This window comes from Phoca vitulina, unplaced genomic scaffold (genome assembly GCF_004348235.1).
Source record: "Phoca vitulina isolate PV1807 unplaced genomic scaffold, GSC_HSeal_1.0 scaffold25, whole genome shotgun sequence".
In the NCBI taxonomy this organism is placed as follows: Eukaryota; Metazoa; Chordata; class Mammalia; order Carnivora; family Phocidae; genus Phoca; species Phoca vitulina.
The window spans coordinates 23,930,567-23,944,866 of record NW_022589728.1 but is presented as its reverse complement, the minus strand read 5'-3'; the positions used below and the strand labels follow the sequence as shown (position 1 = coordinate 23,944,866).

Here is a 14,300-nt window from a genome sequence, read left to right as displayed (position 1 = left end):
TTCAAATAAATAAAAAAAATCTTAAAAAAAAAAAAAAAAGATTTTATTTATTTGAGAGAGAGGGAGAGAGCAAGCACAAGCTGGGGGGGGGAGGGGGGACAGAGGAAGAGGAGAGAGAGAATCTCCAGCAGACTCTGCACTGAGTGCAGAGCCCAATGCGGGGCTCGATCTCACAACGCTGAAATCAGAACCTGAGCTGAAAACCAAGTCAGATACTCAACCAACTGAGCCACCCAGGCGCCCTGAGCTCATAATATTTTAAAAGTCTAATTAATCATTAGATGATGCTAGGAAGTGAACTCTTTCGAAAACTAATAAAGGGAAAGAATCAAGCATTTATCCTGACTTTTCTATAGAAACTGAACTACCGGTAACCAGATAGTAGATGGGACAATTTTCCCTTGCCTCCTTATACTCTTTTATCTATTTTTAGAAGTATTCAGCTAATATATGAAAAAAGGAAAAATAGAACATAACCATTTTGCAACAGCTAATGAATTACTGAGCTTAAGCACTGAGCCATCAGTGGTTGCTAACTTCACAAAGAGAGAGACAGAAAGACTTTGTGAACTTCTTGATGGATGAACCCTGTGGTAGCCAGCCTCCAAGATGGCTCCCAATGATCCTTACTTCGTAGTATTCAAATCCTTGTGTAATCTCCACCAATGAATAAGGCTGATTCTGTAACTAATAAAATATTGCATAATGACAGTGTGCAACTTCCAAGGTAGATAAAATACATCCTTGTGGCTTCCACTCTGCTCTTCTGGATCAGTTCCTCTAGCGGAAGCAAGCAGCCCTAAAGAGAGAACCATGTGGTGAGAAACTGAGGCCTCTCACCAAAAAGCCAGCACCAGTTTGTCAGTCATGTGAGTGAGCCACCTTGGAAACAGTCCCTCCTGGCCCAGTTCAACCTTCAGATGACAGCAGCACCAGGTGATAGCTTGACTGCAATCTCATGAGAGAACCTGAGCCAGAAGCATTCACCTAAGCCATTCCTGGATACTGGACCAACAGGCACCATGCAGTATTAAACTGGTTTTAAACCTCTAATTTTTGAGACACCTGGGTGCCTCAGACAGTTAAGCATCCGACTCTAGATTTCAACTCAGGTGATGATCTCAGGGTCTAGGATCCAGCCCCTTGTCAGGCTCCCCACTCAGTGGGAAGTCTGCTTCTCTGCCTCTCCCTCTGCCCCTCCCTCTGCTCGCTCACATACACTCTCTCTCTCAAATAATAAGTCTTAAAAAAAAAAAAAAAACCTCTAACTTTTGGGGGCAATTTGTTAATGCAACAATAGTTAATATAAGCAACATCATCTATGAATTAGTCTTATCCAAAGTAATCAAATATCATTCTGATGAAGCCTCAAGTCCTACTACCAATTTATAGGAGATACAGAAGACAGAGAAACATGTTAATCTACACCTCAGGGATACAATCAGAAAGTCTAGACCACGAAAAGATGTAAAGGATAAAGAACTCCATTTCTTCAACAGATAATTTACAAGGGAGAAAAAAACGAAGTGAAAGAAATGGAGGGGCCCATAGAAGAGTCTTAAAAGAAATTTCATAAATTGGTGTGAATAAGGCATGAATTTACTTAGATCTTAATCCAAACAACATGTGGGGAGGAATTGGAATTTGAACACACTGGATCCTTGATAACTTTGGGGAGAGGGGAGTGGTTTGGGTATTATAATGTTATTACAGTTTTTTTTTTAAGTCATAATCTGGTAGAGTTACAAAACATTTAAGAAAGAGATGTTATGATGTCTGGGATTTGCTTCCAAATAAAAGTAGAGGGCAAGTGGTTGGGGTCTAAATCAAACAATATTGACAACAAATTGGTAATTGTTGAATCTGAATGACAGTCATGTTGATTCATTGTACTCTTCTACTTTTGAATGATTGAAATTCTCTACAAAAAGGAAGCCAACAACAAAAGTACCTGAAAAAAATCAGAATACAATTTTTTAAAATTGTGTGCAAGCTAAGGCTATCATTTAGACCTAATGGCCACTTTGTTACTTTTGCTTCTAAAAGCTGAAGTCTTTCAGGATAATGAAATCGAGGTTTGGAAAGGGATTACAAAACATTTTATTATCAATGGGTTTATTATCTGATATAACCCAGATGTTAAGCCAGGATCACCCTGCCTTTGAGACTCAAAATTGACTCAACGCCCTTCCTATAGATAGTGGGAGACTCCTCACCTCCCTAACCTTTCCAAGATTTTACTCCACCTGTGGTGAAGGTAGTAAAGTGGCATAGAGAGATGTGTGTAAATTTTTCCTCCTCACCTTGGCCTGAATTGTTTCTGCTGACTTATTTCAGTGATGAATCATATTCTACACATACTGTTCCTTTTCTACTTCTTGGTGTTGCTCCAGACCATGCACCTGAGAAGTCATCTTTCTCACTTAGTATTTTAAGCTTTTTTTCTTTTCCCTAAACAACCAAGTTGTCTTCTGAATTATTCTGATACTAATAAAAACAGGTTTTTCATTCCACTACACAGGTGACATAATGGTTATATGGATACAGAACATTTAAAGAGATATGATACAGTCAGAACAAGTTATGAAGAAACTGATCCTTGGAAGAAAATGTTAAAATATTAACAAAGCTGTTTTTTCTTCTAGGAATGGAACTAAGAGTGATTTTTTTTCTTGCTTCTACTAATATCTGATCAACATTTGACTATGGAAAAATTTTTTTATAGAAAGATAGCAACAGGTATATATCCAGATGACGTAGGACAGAGGAACGGGCAGGCAGAGGCCCAAACTGAAGATGAGGATGACACCAGCTTGTTCATCTTTCTGAGACGTAGAGCCCACCTTCTGCTAGGATCACAAGTTGGCTGATCCTAGCAGAGGGCAGGCTCTAGGTCTCAGAAAGGGGAGCACTTTTCCACCTCATGGTCTCTCCTATAAGCCTCCAGCAGCTTCAGATCTGATCTTTGTCTATGAACTCATGATGTTTCTGGTGCTTTTCCATCAACCTTCCTCATACACAGGCAAGCCATAAAGGTAAGATTTACCATCATGGCAGACAATAGGAGACATCAGACAGCTCCATAGAGACTGGGTGCTTTGTTCTTTTTTTTTTTAAGATTTTATTTATTTGAGATAGAGCGAGAACGAGAAAGAGAGCACGAGCAGGGGGTAGGACAGAGGGAGGGGGCGAAGCAGGCTCCCCTCTGAGCAGGGAGCCTGACGCGGGGCTCGATCCCAGGACCCTGGGATCATGACCTGAGCGGAAGGCAGACGCTTAACCGACTGAGCCACCCAGGCGCCCCTGGGTGTTCTGTTCTTAACTATGACTCTGACTACTAGCACAGTATCAGGCACACACTGGGCACTTAAAAAGTTATCTACTGATCTAAATAGCATGACTTGAGGCCTTCTGCTCCTTGCCGAATATCCTTCACAAGAACCAATTTTCATTTTACAATTAGAGGTTAAAAATCTTAAAATTCCAATACTTCATAAAATTAACAAAGAGATTGCGATTTTATAAAAACTCCTGTCCATCTATTTAGTAACTATGATTTTCCAACTCTGATAGGATACACAAGGGAGAAGACTGCCACCAAAGACATCACTATTTAGGTCACCATTTCTCCTGTAGCTACCACACTCAACTGGACATGGAGATCCTTATTATGCGCAACTATGCCTGAAAAGATAAGCAAAAACCTGTGAACCAAAGGAAGATTAACACTGCTTCCCATTATTTTAGAATTTTTAAAAATAGTTTTTAATGTGGGCAAAGTTAATATCTATACACCTAGAAAAATCCAAACGTAAAGGAAAAACAACTCTCCCATCTGCTTCTGACACCTGATACCCAGCCTAGAGACAACCACAATTATTATATAAAATTATCCATGCTTATGCCAGCATGAACATGTATTTTCACACTTTTAAAAACACAAATGGTAGAATATTACATGATTTGCTTTTCAAACATAGCATATTTATTATATAGGAACATAATTCTCTGAAAATTAAAAGTTGATACAGTTTCAAATTATTTTTAATCAGTCACTAACAGAAAATAAAAGTAAAGGCAATTTCATTATTATACATTGGAACATAAATCACATTTAAGCACAAACCTAAAAAACAATAGACTCATTTCTCATCTTTAACCTGTTTCTTCTCATTGTCTTCTTCCATATCAAAAGTGAATGGTTTGTCATAACCCATTAGATGGTTATAATCGTCAGGGTTTGGAAAGAGCCCTGGATTAACTAACAGTGATTTCGTTTTAGCATAAAATGTGGTAAACACATGTGCGCTGTCTGGAATCTTCACGTCATTCTGGTGAAACACTGTACTCGTTTCTAGAAGCACCACGTTGTAAGTAATGGCTTTATAAGTGTCTGTTGTAGCTTCATGGTACAACCGAACGACATAGCCTTTTGTAACAAAGTGAAGCAGCGCTGGAGTGATCACTGTAAAGCTTCCTATGATGCCATAAAATAATATTTGCAAAGGCACACTTCCAAATATAATACTGTTTTGTGCAAAAATGTATGGTAGTAATGCAAGGCTGATGACACTTGTAGAATAAGAGAAACATTTCACACCTAAACAAGAAAAAAAAAAAGGGACAGTATTAATATTTATAGATTTTATAAAAGCATCAATCTATCCAATTAATTCTTCCACCTTTCTTCTTCTATCATCATCAAAACAACAAAATCAAAACACATATATAGTGATTATTATTTTCCAAGATCTGTTTTAAGTACTTTACATACTTATATATTTTATTCATGACATCTTCAAAAAAGCACTATGCAACAGATGCATGACTATCATCCTCATTCCCATGTAAGACATGAGAAAAACAAAGCACTTGCTCAATGTCACAAAGCTACCTAGAGGCAGGCAGTACTGCGGTTCAAAGCCAGGCAATTTGACTCCAGTGTCCCGGCCACTGGCCAATACACTGCTCTGCCTCTCCATGTAGGAAATCTGCTTTAGGGTTAACTGGCCTCCACCTCAGTTCCCCAATAAAAGACTTAACATTACTCAAAGATCCTTATGCATATTATAAATGTTAATTCAGTTAGCAGATTATTAAATAAAACTCTCTATTAACAAGCACTTCCACATGCTTAACATTACATGTTTAAATATGAGACTAACATTATTAGACTAAGTGCCCAGGATTAAAATAGCAAATCACCAAAAAACACACCAGTGGTTAAGAAATACGCGGGAAATATATTCAACTTCTTTTACCAAGAAAAGACATTCAAGTTAAAACAGTGAGATTTTTTTTACCTGTCATATTAAAAAGATTAAAAATCAATGACTTCTCAAATGCATATTTAAAAACGGTTCAAATGGTAAATTTTATGTTATGCATATTTTACCACAATAAATGACTTAAAATGTAAATTTCCTTAGTTTGATTGTATAATTTTAACATGATCCCAACAAAAACACCATCTGTTCAGAAAACAGACAAGCTGAGATCCTAGACAAGTTGATTACAAAGTTAATTTGGAAAAACAAAAGAAGAAAAAAAAGGTGGGGAGAGGAATTAGATACTAAAACATAAGACTATAATTAAAATGGTGTGGTGCTGGTGCACAAATAAACAGATCAATGGAACAAAATGGGAACTCTAGAAATAAACTGCATATGAAAATTTAGTATAAAGATATAATCTCAGGGCATCTGGGTGGCTCAGTAGGTTCAGTGTCCGACTCTCGATTTTGGCTCAGGTCACGATCTCAGGGTTGTGAAATTGTGCCCCACACAGGGCTCCGTGCTCAGCACGGAGTCTGCCTATCCCTCTCCTTCTGCTCCTCCGCACACACTCTCACTAATAAATAAATAAAATCTTAAAAAAAAAAAAAAAATCTCAAATATGTGGGCAAAAGTGGTGTTGGGACAACTGAATAGCCATATAGAAAAAAATAAAATTCAATCCATCCCTCATATCATCTACCAGGAAAATTCCAAATTATCCCGAGATTTAAATGTAAAAAATAAAATCATAGAGCTATAAGAAAACATGCATGAAGTCCTTTATAATCTGAGAATGGGAAAACTTTTCTAATTATGACTGAAAACACAGAAGCAATCAAGGGGAAAGACAGGTAAATCTGATTACATTATAAATGTACATGGACATAAACAAAGTAGAGACAAATGAGAAAAATATCTGCAACCTCTATCACAGAGGGTTAATATCCCCAACATATAAAAGGTTTCTAGTATGTGAGAAGAAAAAGATCAACAACCCTATCCACACACATGCAAGAAATATAAGCAGACAGCTCACTGAACCAAAATTGCACATGGTCCTTAAACAGATGAAATGTTAATAAACTTCAATCATAAGAACACGAAATTAAAAGCACAGTGAGATGCCAAAAACTAAAAGTTTGACAACATACTCTGTTGGTAAGACTGCAGCACACTCTCGTGCACTGCAATTGGTGGAAGGCTTAATTATCTTGCATCAGTAATTTAAAAATAATTCCTTCCTTCGTCCCACAGGGAGTTGCTATGACACTGGTACACATACAATACAACATGGATACAATGGGGACCAAGACGCCTCCTATATAAAAGCCTCCTCAGTCCTTCCAACTACCTCTTTTTTCCCCATGACTTTGTTACACTATGGTGGGTTGGAAAGTGTACCCCAAAATTCATGTCCACCCAGAACCTCCAAATATGATGTCATTTGGAAGTAGGGTCCTTGCAGATAATAAAAAATTGAGATCATCCTGGAATAGGTTGGCCCATAAATCCAATGACAATATCCTTATAAGGACAGAACAGGACAGAGACACAGAGAGGGCCATCTGAATTAGGAAGCAAAAACTGGAGTTATGCAGTTATGCATCCATAAGCCAAGGAACACAAAGGATTGCTGAAAGCCTCCAGAAGCTCGAAGAGGCAAGGAATTCTTCCCTAGAGCCTTCAGAGAGACAGGGCCTTTATCAACACCCTGATTTCAGAATTCTAGCTTTCAGAACTGTGAGAACAAATTTCTGTTGCTTTAAGTCACCAACTTTGTGGAAATGTATTACAAAAGCCTGAGGAAACTAATACATACATATACTTTATTTTCCCTGGATTGAAATAATTACTATTTTTTAAACATATTCTGGGCTTTCCCATCTTCATGTCTTTGCTCATACTGCTTCCATGCCTGAGATGCCCTTCTTTCACACCTCTTCATGTTCAAATTCTACTCATCCTACAATAAGACTACTATGACATCAGTAATTATTTATTGATGAATTAACAAGAACTATCAACTAAAAGACCCTTCAAATGTCTTTAAACGAGGCCCCATTCGGTAGTTTAAAGAATCTCCAAGAATGGTACCTCTATCCTAATGCCTCTCACTCAGTTTTACATAGAAAAAATGTTTCTCCCTCAGTTTCTACATAGAAAAAATAGTAATCCCTGAATAAGATACAGAGTATTGAAAGAATTCAAACATTAAACTCCTATACAAGTTATATTTCTAGAACTTTGAATACCATGAACAGTTATGCTCTTCTACAAACATAACATCCTACCCACACCAAAATTAATTCCTATTTATATTCTCTTCTTTACAGAATGGAGTCAAATGCAAATAAGAAATAAATTAATAAGCCTTCCCTGCATCTGAAGGAACCGTGTCTGTTCAGAAGGAAAGGTATCATGGGTGTCACTGTTAACACCTCCCAATAGTATAAATCCAGGTATCCGAGGCCAGAGATGTGACATAAGCTCAATGGCCTACTCATGTACTGACTTCTGAAGAAATTTCTAATCACCCAAGATGGATTTTTCCAGTAACTTCAGAACTCCTCTCAATAGTGATTATAATAAGTCCTTATTGCCAAAGTTTTAAATACCTAAAATTATATTCTATTTTGATGCCACACATTTGAGAACATACGGATTTCCAGAGTAAATTTTAGATGATCAATGACACCAGCATAACCAAAAACAGGAATGCAAATGCAGGTGCTGAAATCTTGTGGCCGATTTGACTATAAAGTAATCCTTCAGATATTTCAGGTTATACTTTAAGATTACTGAAATGAAATACAATCTCAGGAACTTGAGCAAAACACATATCTAAGTTCTTCTGACCTCCGTAATAAATCATTCCATACTAAATACCAAATTAAGAACTAAGGAAACAGCTTCAAATTTGTAGCTATTTAATATACTGTCTTGGGTGCCTGGGTGGCTCAATCAGTTAAGCCTTCCGCTCAGCTCATGATTCCGGGGTCCTGGGATCAGGCCCAGTATCAGCATCATTGGGTTCGCTGCTCAGCAGGGGGTCTATTTCTCTCCCTCCCTCTGTACTCTCTCTCTCAAACAAATAAGTAAAATCTTTAATAATAATAATAAACTGTCCTTGTCTTCTCTAGTACTCTACACCACCTTGAAAAGCCACTAAATAAAGATGTTTCTTGAAAATGCTAAGGTGACCTCAAAAAATGTAAAAGAAATATATTTTTTAATTATAAAAGTATTATATGCTTATTTTAACTGCCAAATTTAAAAATATGCAAAGTGAATGTGTACCCTCCCAAAAAAACTACCCTTAAGAGGTATACTTCCATATTTTTTCTCTCCATATTCAAACATTACACAAATATACACTTCTTGTTCTATTTTGCTGTTAAACATCTTGGGAAGTGACCAAAGGATGGAAGCTTTAGCACCCAGCAATAAGATCACAAAGTCCTAACAGTTTTAAAAAATCTTTTGAGGGGGTGCCTGGGTGGCTCAGTCGTTAAGTATCTGCCTTCAGCCCAGGTCATGATCCCAGGGTCCTGGGATCAAGCCCCGCATCAGGCTCCCTGCTCCGCGGGAAGCCTGCTTCTCCCTCTCCCACTCCCCCTGCTTGTGTTCCTGCTCTCGCTATCTCTCTGTCAAATAAATAAGTAAAGTCTTTTAAAAAAAAAAAATCTTTTGAAAATCTCCTAAAAATGCAAAGTTCCCAACCTCTAAATCTTTTTTTTTTTAAAGATTTTATTTATTTATTTGACAGAAAGAGAGATAGCAAGAGCAGGAACACAAGCAGGGGGAGTGGGAGAGGAAGAAGCAGGCTTCCTGCTGAGCAGGAAGCCTGATGTGGGACTCAATCCCAGGACCCTGGGATCATGACCTGGGCTGAAGGCAGACCCTTAACGACTGAGCCACCCAGGCACCCCTCAACCTCTAAATCTTGATTCAACAGGCCACAAGAAAAAAATATATAACCTAATTTCTCCTCATATCTTGCAATTAAGAGATGTTAAAATAAGGGATAACATATCCTAAGTACATTTTTTACAACTAAAGGGGGGTTAAAAAGGAAATTACCCTCACTTCTGATTACCCACCGAATACTGTTCTCGCCAGATTCCCAGTATAAATCAGCTTTCCATCTTCTGATTTTTCAAGCTGTGTATGTAAGCATTGAACGCATCTTTCCCAACAAAGAGGTATCTATTGAAACAGAGACCATTATAATGTGAGTACATAATAAAGTGCATTTTAGACCAACTTTTAATTTTTTTAACTTTTTAAAATTATAATAGAGTAAAAGAGAACTTGTCACACGAGGTGATTTAAGGAATTCTCCCAAATAACCCACAGAGCTGAAGAAATCAAACTAACAAAATAGCTGTCCTTAACTCCAGTCACAAATAGTGTTTTTTTGAAAACCTAGGTTTGCATCCCAGCTCAAAGCTTTTTAGATAAAGTGTGGCCTTGAACAAATAAAAAAATTTTAGTGGAATAATTCATTCTGTGGTTAATGAAAACATCACTCTTGTTCCATTGTCAAAATTTTAAATGCATTAGCTTTTCAAAAAATTGATGTTAATATAATGTAAGTAAAACACTGCAAATGTAAACTGTTTCAAGTCCAGACCGTTTTTAAGATTTCTAAAATGTTTATACTATAGCTAGTATTAAAAAGAGAGAGGGGCGCCTGGGTGGCTCAGTCGTTAAGCGTCTTCGGCTCGGGTCATGATCTCGGGGTCCTGGGATCGAGCCCCGCATCGAGCCCCGCATCGAGCCCCGCATCGGGCTCCCTGCTCGGCAGGGAGCCTGCTTCTCCCTCTCCCACTCCCCCTGCTTGTGTTCCCTCTCTCGTTGTGTCTCTCTCTGTCAAATAAATAAATCTTAAAAAAAAGAGAGAAACTCTTTCCCTATTCATCTCGTTGCATCCCTTAGTTCCTCTTAAGAAAATATTTCACTTGAAATCTTCATCAAATCTCACAGGAACAAGGGGACCCCGAACGTCTAAACCCTTCAAAATGCAAAAGGTATGCCTAATCCCTTTATGCTGAAATTTAATTAGATTCCAATTCCCATGTTAGGCATTTCTTCCAACATGTTTGCTAATTCTGATGTTTTACAGAGCAGGATTAGGAGACAATTTATTCAGATTAAAAGGAGAGGATTAACGTCTCCATCCCCTTTTCCAAGGAGCAAAAGAATTCCTTAAAATAGCCTCATCTAATAGAAAATAGAACAAACTTAAAGTCAGGTTGAGTTCTTTCAGTTCGGTCACCAGGTGGTGTATCTAATTTCGTTGCAAATTAACCCTTCCGAGCTTCCACTCAGAGGTAGAAGAGAAAATAGAGTCATCACAAACCCGCTGGGTTTGCAGCCAGCTGTGAAGTACTTGGAACCGCCCAGAAAATGACCACTTTCGAACGGATACTCCTAGACTCGTGGGTGCTGTAAACCCCGGGACCCCTGGCCTGCTCCCGAGGCCGAAGCAGGCTGCCTCTACGCGCCCCGCAGAGGGCTCCTTCCGCACCAGAGTCCGCAGGCCCGACGCTCCCTCCACCGCCCACCCTCACTCGGTCCGCAGGCCTTCAGAATGCCGACCTGCGTTCGCACCCGACGCCCGAGAAGCGGCGAGGCTCCCCGCAGCCCCACGCTTCCGCAGCCAACCAGCCCCGAGGAGCCGCTACAGGAGGCCACTCGCGAGGCGGCCGCCCTAAGGCCTCGAAGCGCGGCGGCCGCCCACGGCACCGTCCTCTTCCCGCCGAGCCGAAGTTCGGCCGCCCACGAGCTGCCCAGCGCCAGCAGCAGCATCCCGCGCGTGAGAAGTGGCGGCAGACGGCGCTACGGCGACAGCGGGGAACCCTGAGGCCCAGCTCCCCACCCGGCCGCAGCTGGAACCTGCCGTTTATGCCCCGCCCCTAGCCGCACGCGCGTGCGCAGAATACGTAGCCTGCTTGCAACTTGCCGTGCCACGCGCGTTCCCTGCGGACAGAGCTCTGAACACCGCACGCCCGCCTCTAGTTGCAGGGATACGCAAACGCCCAGCTTGCGCGCGGCTTCCCTTTCCCAGACTTGAGCGCTCTTTGTGAGACTGTGGAAGGACAGAGAAGAGAGCCATGCGCGAAAGACAAAGCCTGGAAGCCAGGGTTAAATCTTTGATTCTCGTGGGCGTCATTTTCTAGGCCCCCAAATATATTTTCTTTCCGGAAAATGATTCTAGCCTATTAGCACAGAGTAATCATATTTTATGCGACTTGGACAAAAATGAGTGGTAATTTAATCCAACCATTGGGTTGGTAGAAAATAAATGGAGCTTGCTCATGTGATGCTGATACTTGACAGATTTGTCTTCCGGAATCCTTCTCAACCATATACGTTTGTTCATTACTTGTTAAAGAGGTACTGAGTGCCTATTGCCAAGACTAAGGAGCAGAGGATATAAAGATACTGCATAAAATTGGGAATCCACTGTACTAACACAGTGGAGGAAACACCTAAAAATAAGCTAAAATATAATGCTGCAATATCATTAGAATATACCAATTTACAAAATTTTTCAGAAGCCCAGAAAACAGCATGATTATTTTGGCCTCAAAACGTCTAAAAGCTTCAGGTTACCTGAGTCTTAAAGGATGAGCATCCAATTAGTTGACACTCCTCTGTTTACTATTTCAGAAGAATGTTTTTGACTCCAGACACTTTTGGCACAGGAGAGGATCAAACTAAAAGTCTAAAATAATATCACCTTGACAACTCCAAATCCTGTCTACTTTTTTTCTGGGTATCCAAAGGGATAAAATTATACTGCTTCTTTATGAATGATTTCATTTTCTTAAACTTATCTTCCACTTACATTTTTTTTTTAAAGATTTTATTTATTTATTTGACAGAGACAGACACAGTGAGAGAGGGAACACAAGGGAGTGGGAGAGGGAGAAGCAAGCTCTCCGCTGAGCAGAGAGCCTGATGTGGGGCTCGATCCCAGGACTCTGGGATCATGACCTGAGCTGAAGGCAGACACTTAATGAGCAAACACCAGGGACCATCCAGGCACCCCTCCACTTACATTTTAAAAACTCTTCTGTTTAGTGTGATACTACAAACATCAATTATCCATCTTATTGATATGTTTAAAATATTCTGTTAATACAGTATTTTCATATTGTTACAAAGATAAATTGAGAATTTAAATTTTTTGGTTTATTTGAGCAAAAATTTATTGGAATTGGACAGCACCAAACTGAAAGTGATGAAGAGTCCTCCACTGAGAGGAGCCAAGGGCAAGGTTTCTACAGAGACAATGAAGAAGCAAAGCAAGGAAATTATTTGGCTATAGTTTAAGCAGTTGCATTATTTGGGGAAATCTACTTGGCCGTTTGTGATTGGTTGTTCTTAGACATTTACAGGAATTGACTCTGGCTTAGGTTTTGGTTTGCTTTCATAGGCTACCAAGGTATTAGAGCCATCTCAGTCTAATGGCTTCCTTGATTGATTTCTTCAATAATATACTGAGAGAATGTGAATTTTAACTTCTGTTAAGCTTAGTTTTTTCCAACAGATTCTGTAAACAAATGAAAATAATATTTGGTTTACTTCTCAGTGTTTCTAAATAGCTAAAATGAGATCATATTCTGAAAATTCTGTGCTATAGAATTACACAGAATTGTTATTTATGCTTAAATAGATTTCCCAATTCTAGTAATATAGACATTTGTTGAAAATAAACTACTTCAGTGGGATTTTAGAATGATACTGACTGGGGCACCTGGATGGCTTAGTCTAAGTATCCGATTCTTGATTTTGGCTCCAGTCATGATCTCAGGGTCATAAGATTGAGCCCCACATCCAGTTCTGTGTGTTGGGTGTGGAGCCTGCTTAAGAGTCTCTTTTTCCGCCCATCCCCCACCCTCTATCGCTCTTAAAAAAAAATTAAAAAATGAAAACAAGGTAAATGGGTAAATGTCTAACCTTAAGGAAATACTTAAGTGAATCACAGTACATTTATATGATGTAATTCTATACAGACATTAAAAATGATCCTTGTTGAGATTTTGGTTACAGGTAAGTTAAATTGGAAAGTTAATACTATACAAAACCATATGCACACAATATGATGATGTAAAAGTGCATGGAGAAAACAAACATCTGCAATCTGTATTTTTTGTAATAGGCATATATTATATTGACTACCTAAATAAAACTTTAAAATACAGTAAAATTTTGCACAAAAAAAAAAGACAGTCCTAGACTACATCCTAGCCCTAAATCTGGCATTAGCTAGCCTCAGTATTCTCACGTGGAAAATTCTATCATTCTCTAGGCAACTAACATAGCAATCCTTTAGAGGCTGATGATGGAATGAGGAAAAGAGGAAGAGAAGGGAAGAAAACAACACTTTTGAAGTATAGGAGGAAAAATATGATTGAAAATGGGCCCACGCCTCCTCTCCTCACCCCATTGTCTCTCCCTGCCAAACTCTATTCTGAGCTACCGTTAAAACCAAAAACTTAAAAAAAAATTTTTTTGCAAAGGCTTTGAAAAGTTAACCCAGAAAAATCTGTCCGTTAAAAGCAATGACTTTTATCTGCCAAATCAACAAAACATGTCTTTCAAGCAAAAGTCATTAATTAGGTCAACAAATTTTGTTTCGCCTGTATCTATTTTCCCTTTGCTGGACATTGTTAACACAACAGCGCCTAGTTGAGCAACTTGAAATGGTGTCTTGGCCCTACATTCCCTTCCTGCCACCGTCCGGTAAACAGAGTGCAAACTTTATTTAGCTGTTTCAGCTTTTCTGGAAGGGTGCCTGAGTTTAACCACAGCAAAGCAAGCAAAAAGGATAGGCCGATCGACGAGCGAGAGAGGGGCAAAGAGAGCGAGAGAGTTAAGAGTGCTGGGGCAGACGGCGTGGAATGTCAAAGATGGTCTCAGAATTCAGTATCCGCGGCAGACGACTGAAAGTTCAGTGAATGATCTCAGAATCAAGGAGAGCTGAGCAACCCGGGGCTGGGAGGGGTTGGTAGG

At 39.3% G+C, this 14,300-nt stretch overlaps 1 protein-coding gene across 1 annotated transcript; it reads right to left on the bottom strand.

Annotated features, from left to right (window-relative positions):
* Positions 1-3,284: 3,284 nt before the first annotated feature.
* On the bottom strand, positions 3,285-11,194 carry TMEM70 (transmembrane protein 70). The gene is made up of 3 exons (XM_032421981.1): positions 10,878-11,194; positions 9,377-9,482; positions 3,285-4,600 (listed from the first exon to the last, which is right to left on the bottom strand). The coding sequence occupies exons 1-3, from the start codon at positions 11,085-11,087 to the stop codon at positions 4,143-4,145; spliced, it is 774 nt and encodes a 257-aa protein (XP_032277872.1). The 5' UTR covers positions 11,088-11,194; the 3' UTR covers positions 3,285-4,142.
* Positions 11,195-14,300: the final 3,106 nt, after the last annotated feature.

Coding starts and splice junctions, on each gene's coding strand:
- TMEM70 (XM_032421981.1), bottom strand. CDS start 11,087: ATGCTGCTGCTGGCGCTGGGCAGCTCGTGGGCGGCCGAACTTCGGCTC. Junction 9,483..10,877: donor GGCGTCGGGTGCGAACGCAG/GTCGGCATTCTG, acceptor CTGTTTCAATAG/ATACCTCTTTGTTGGGAAAG. Junction 4,601..9,376: donor TCTGGCGAGAACAGTATTCG/GTGGGTAATCAG, acceptor TTTCTTGTTTAG/GTGTGAAATGTTTCTCTTAT.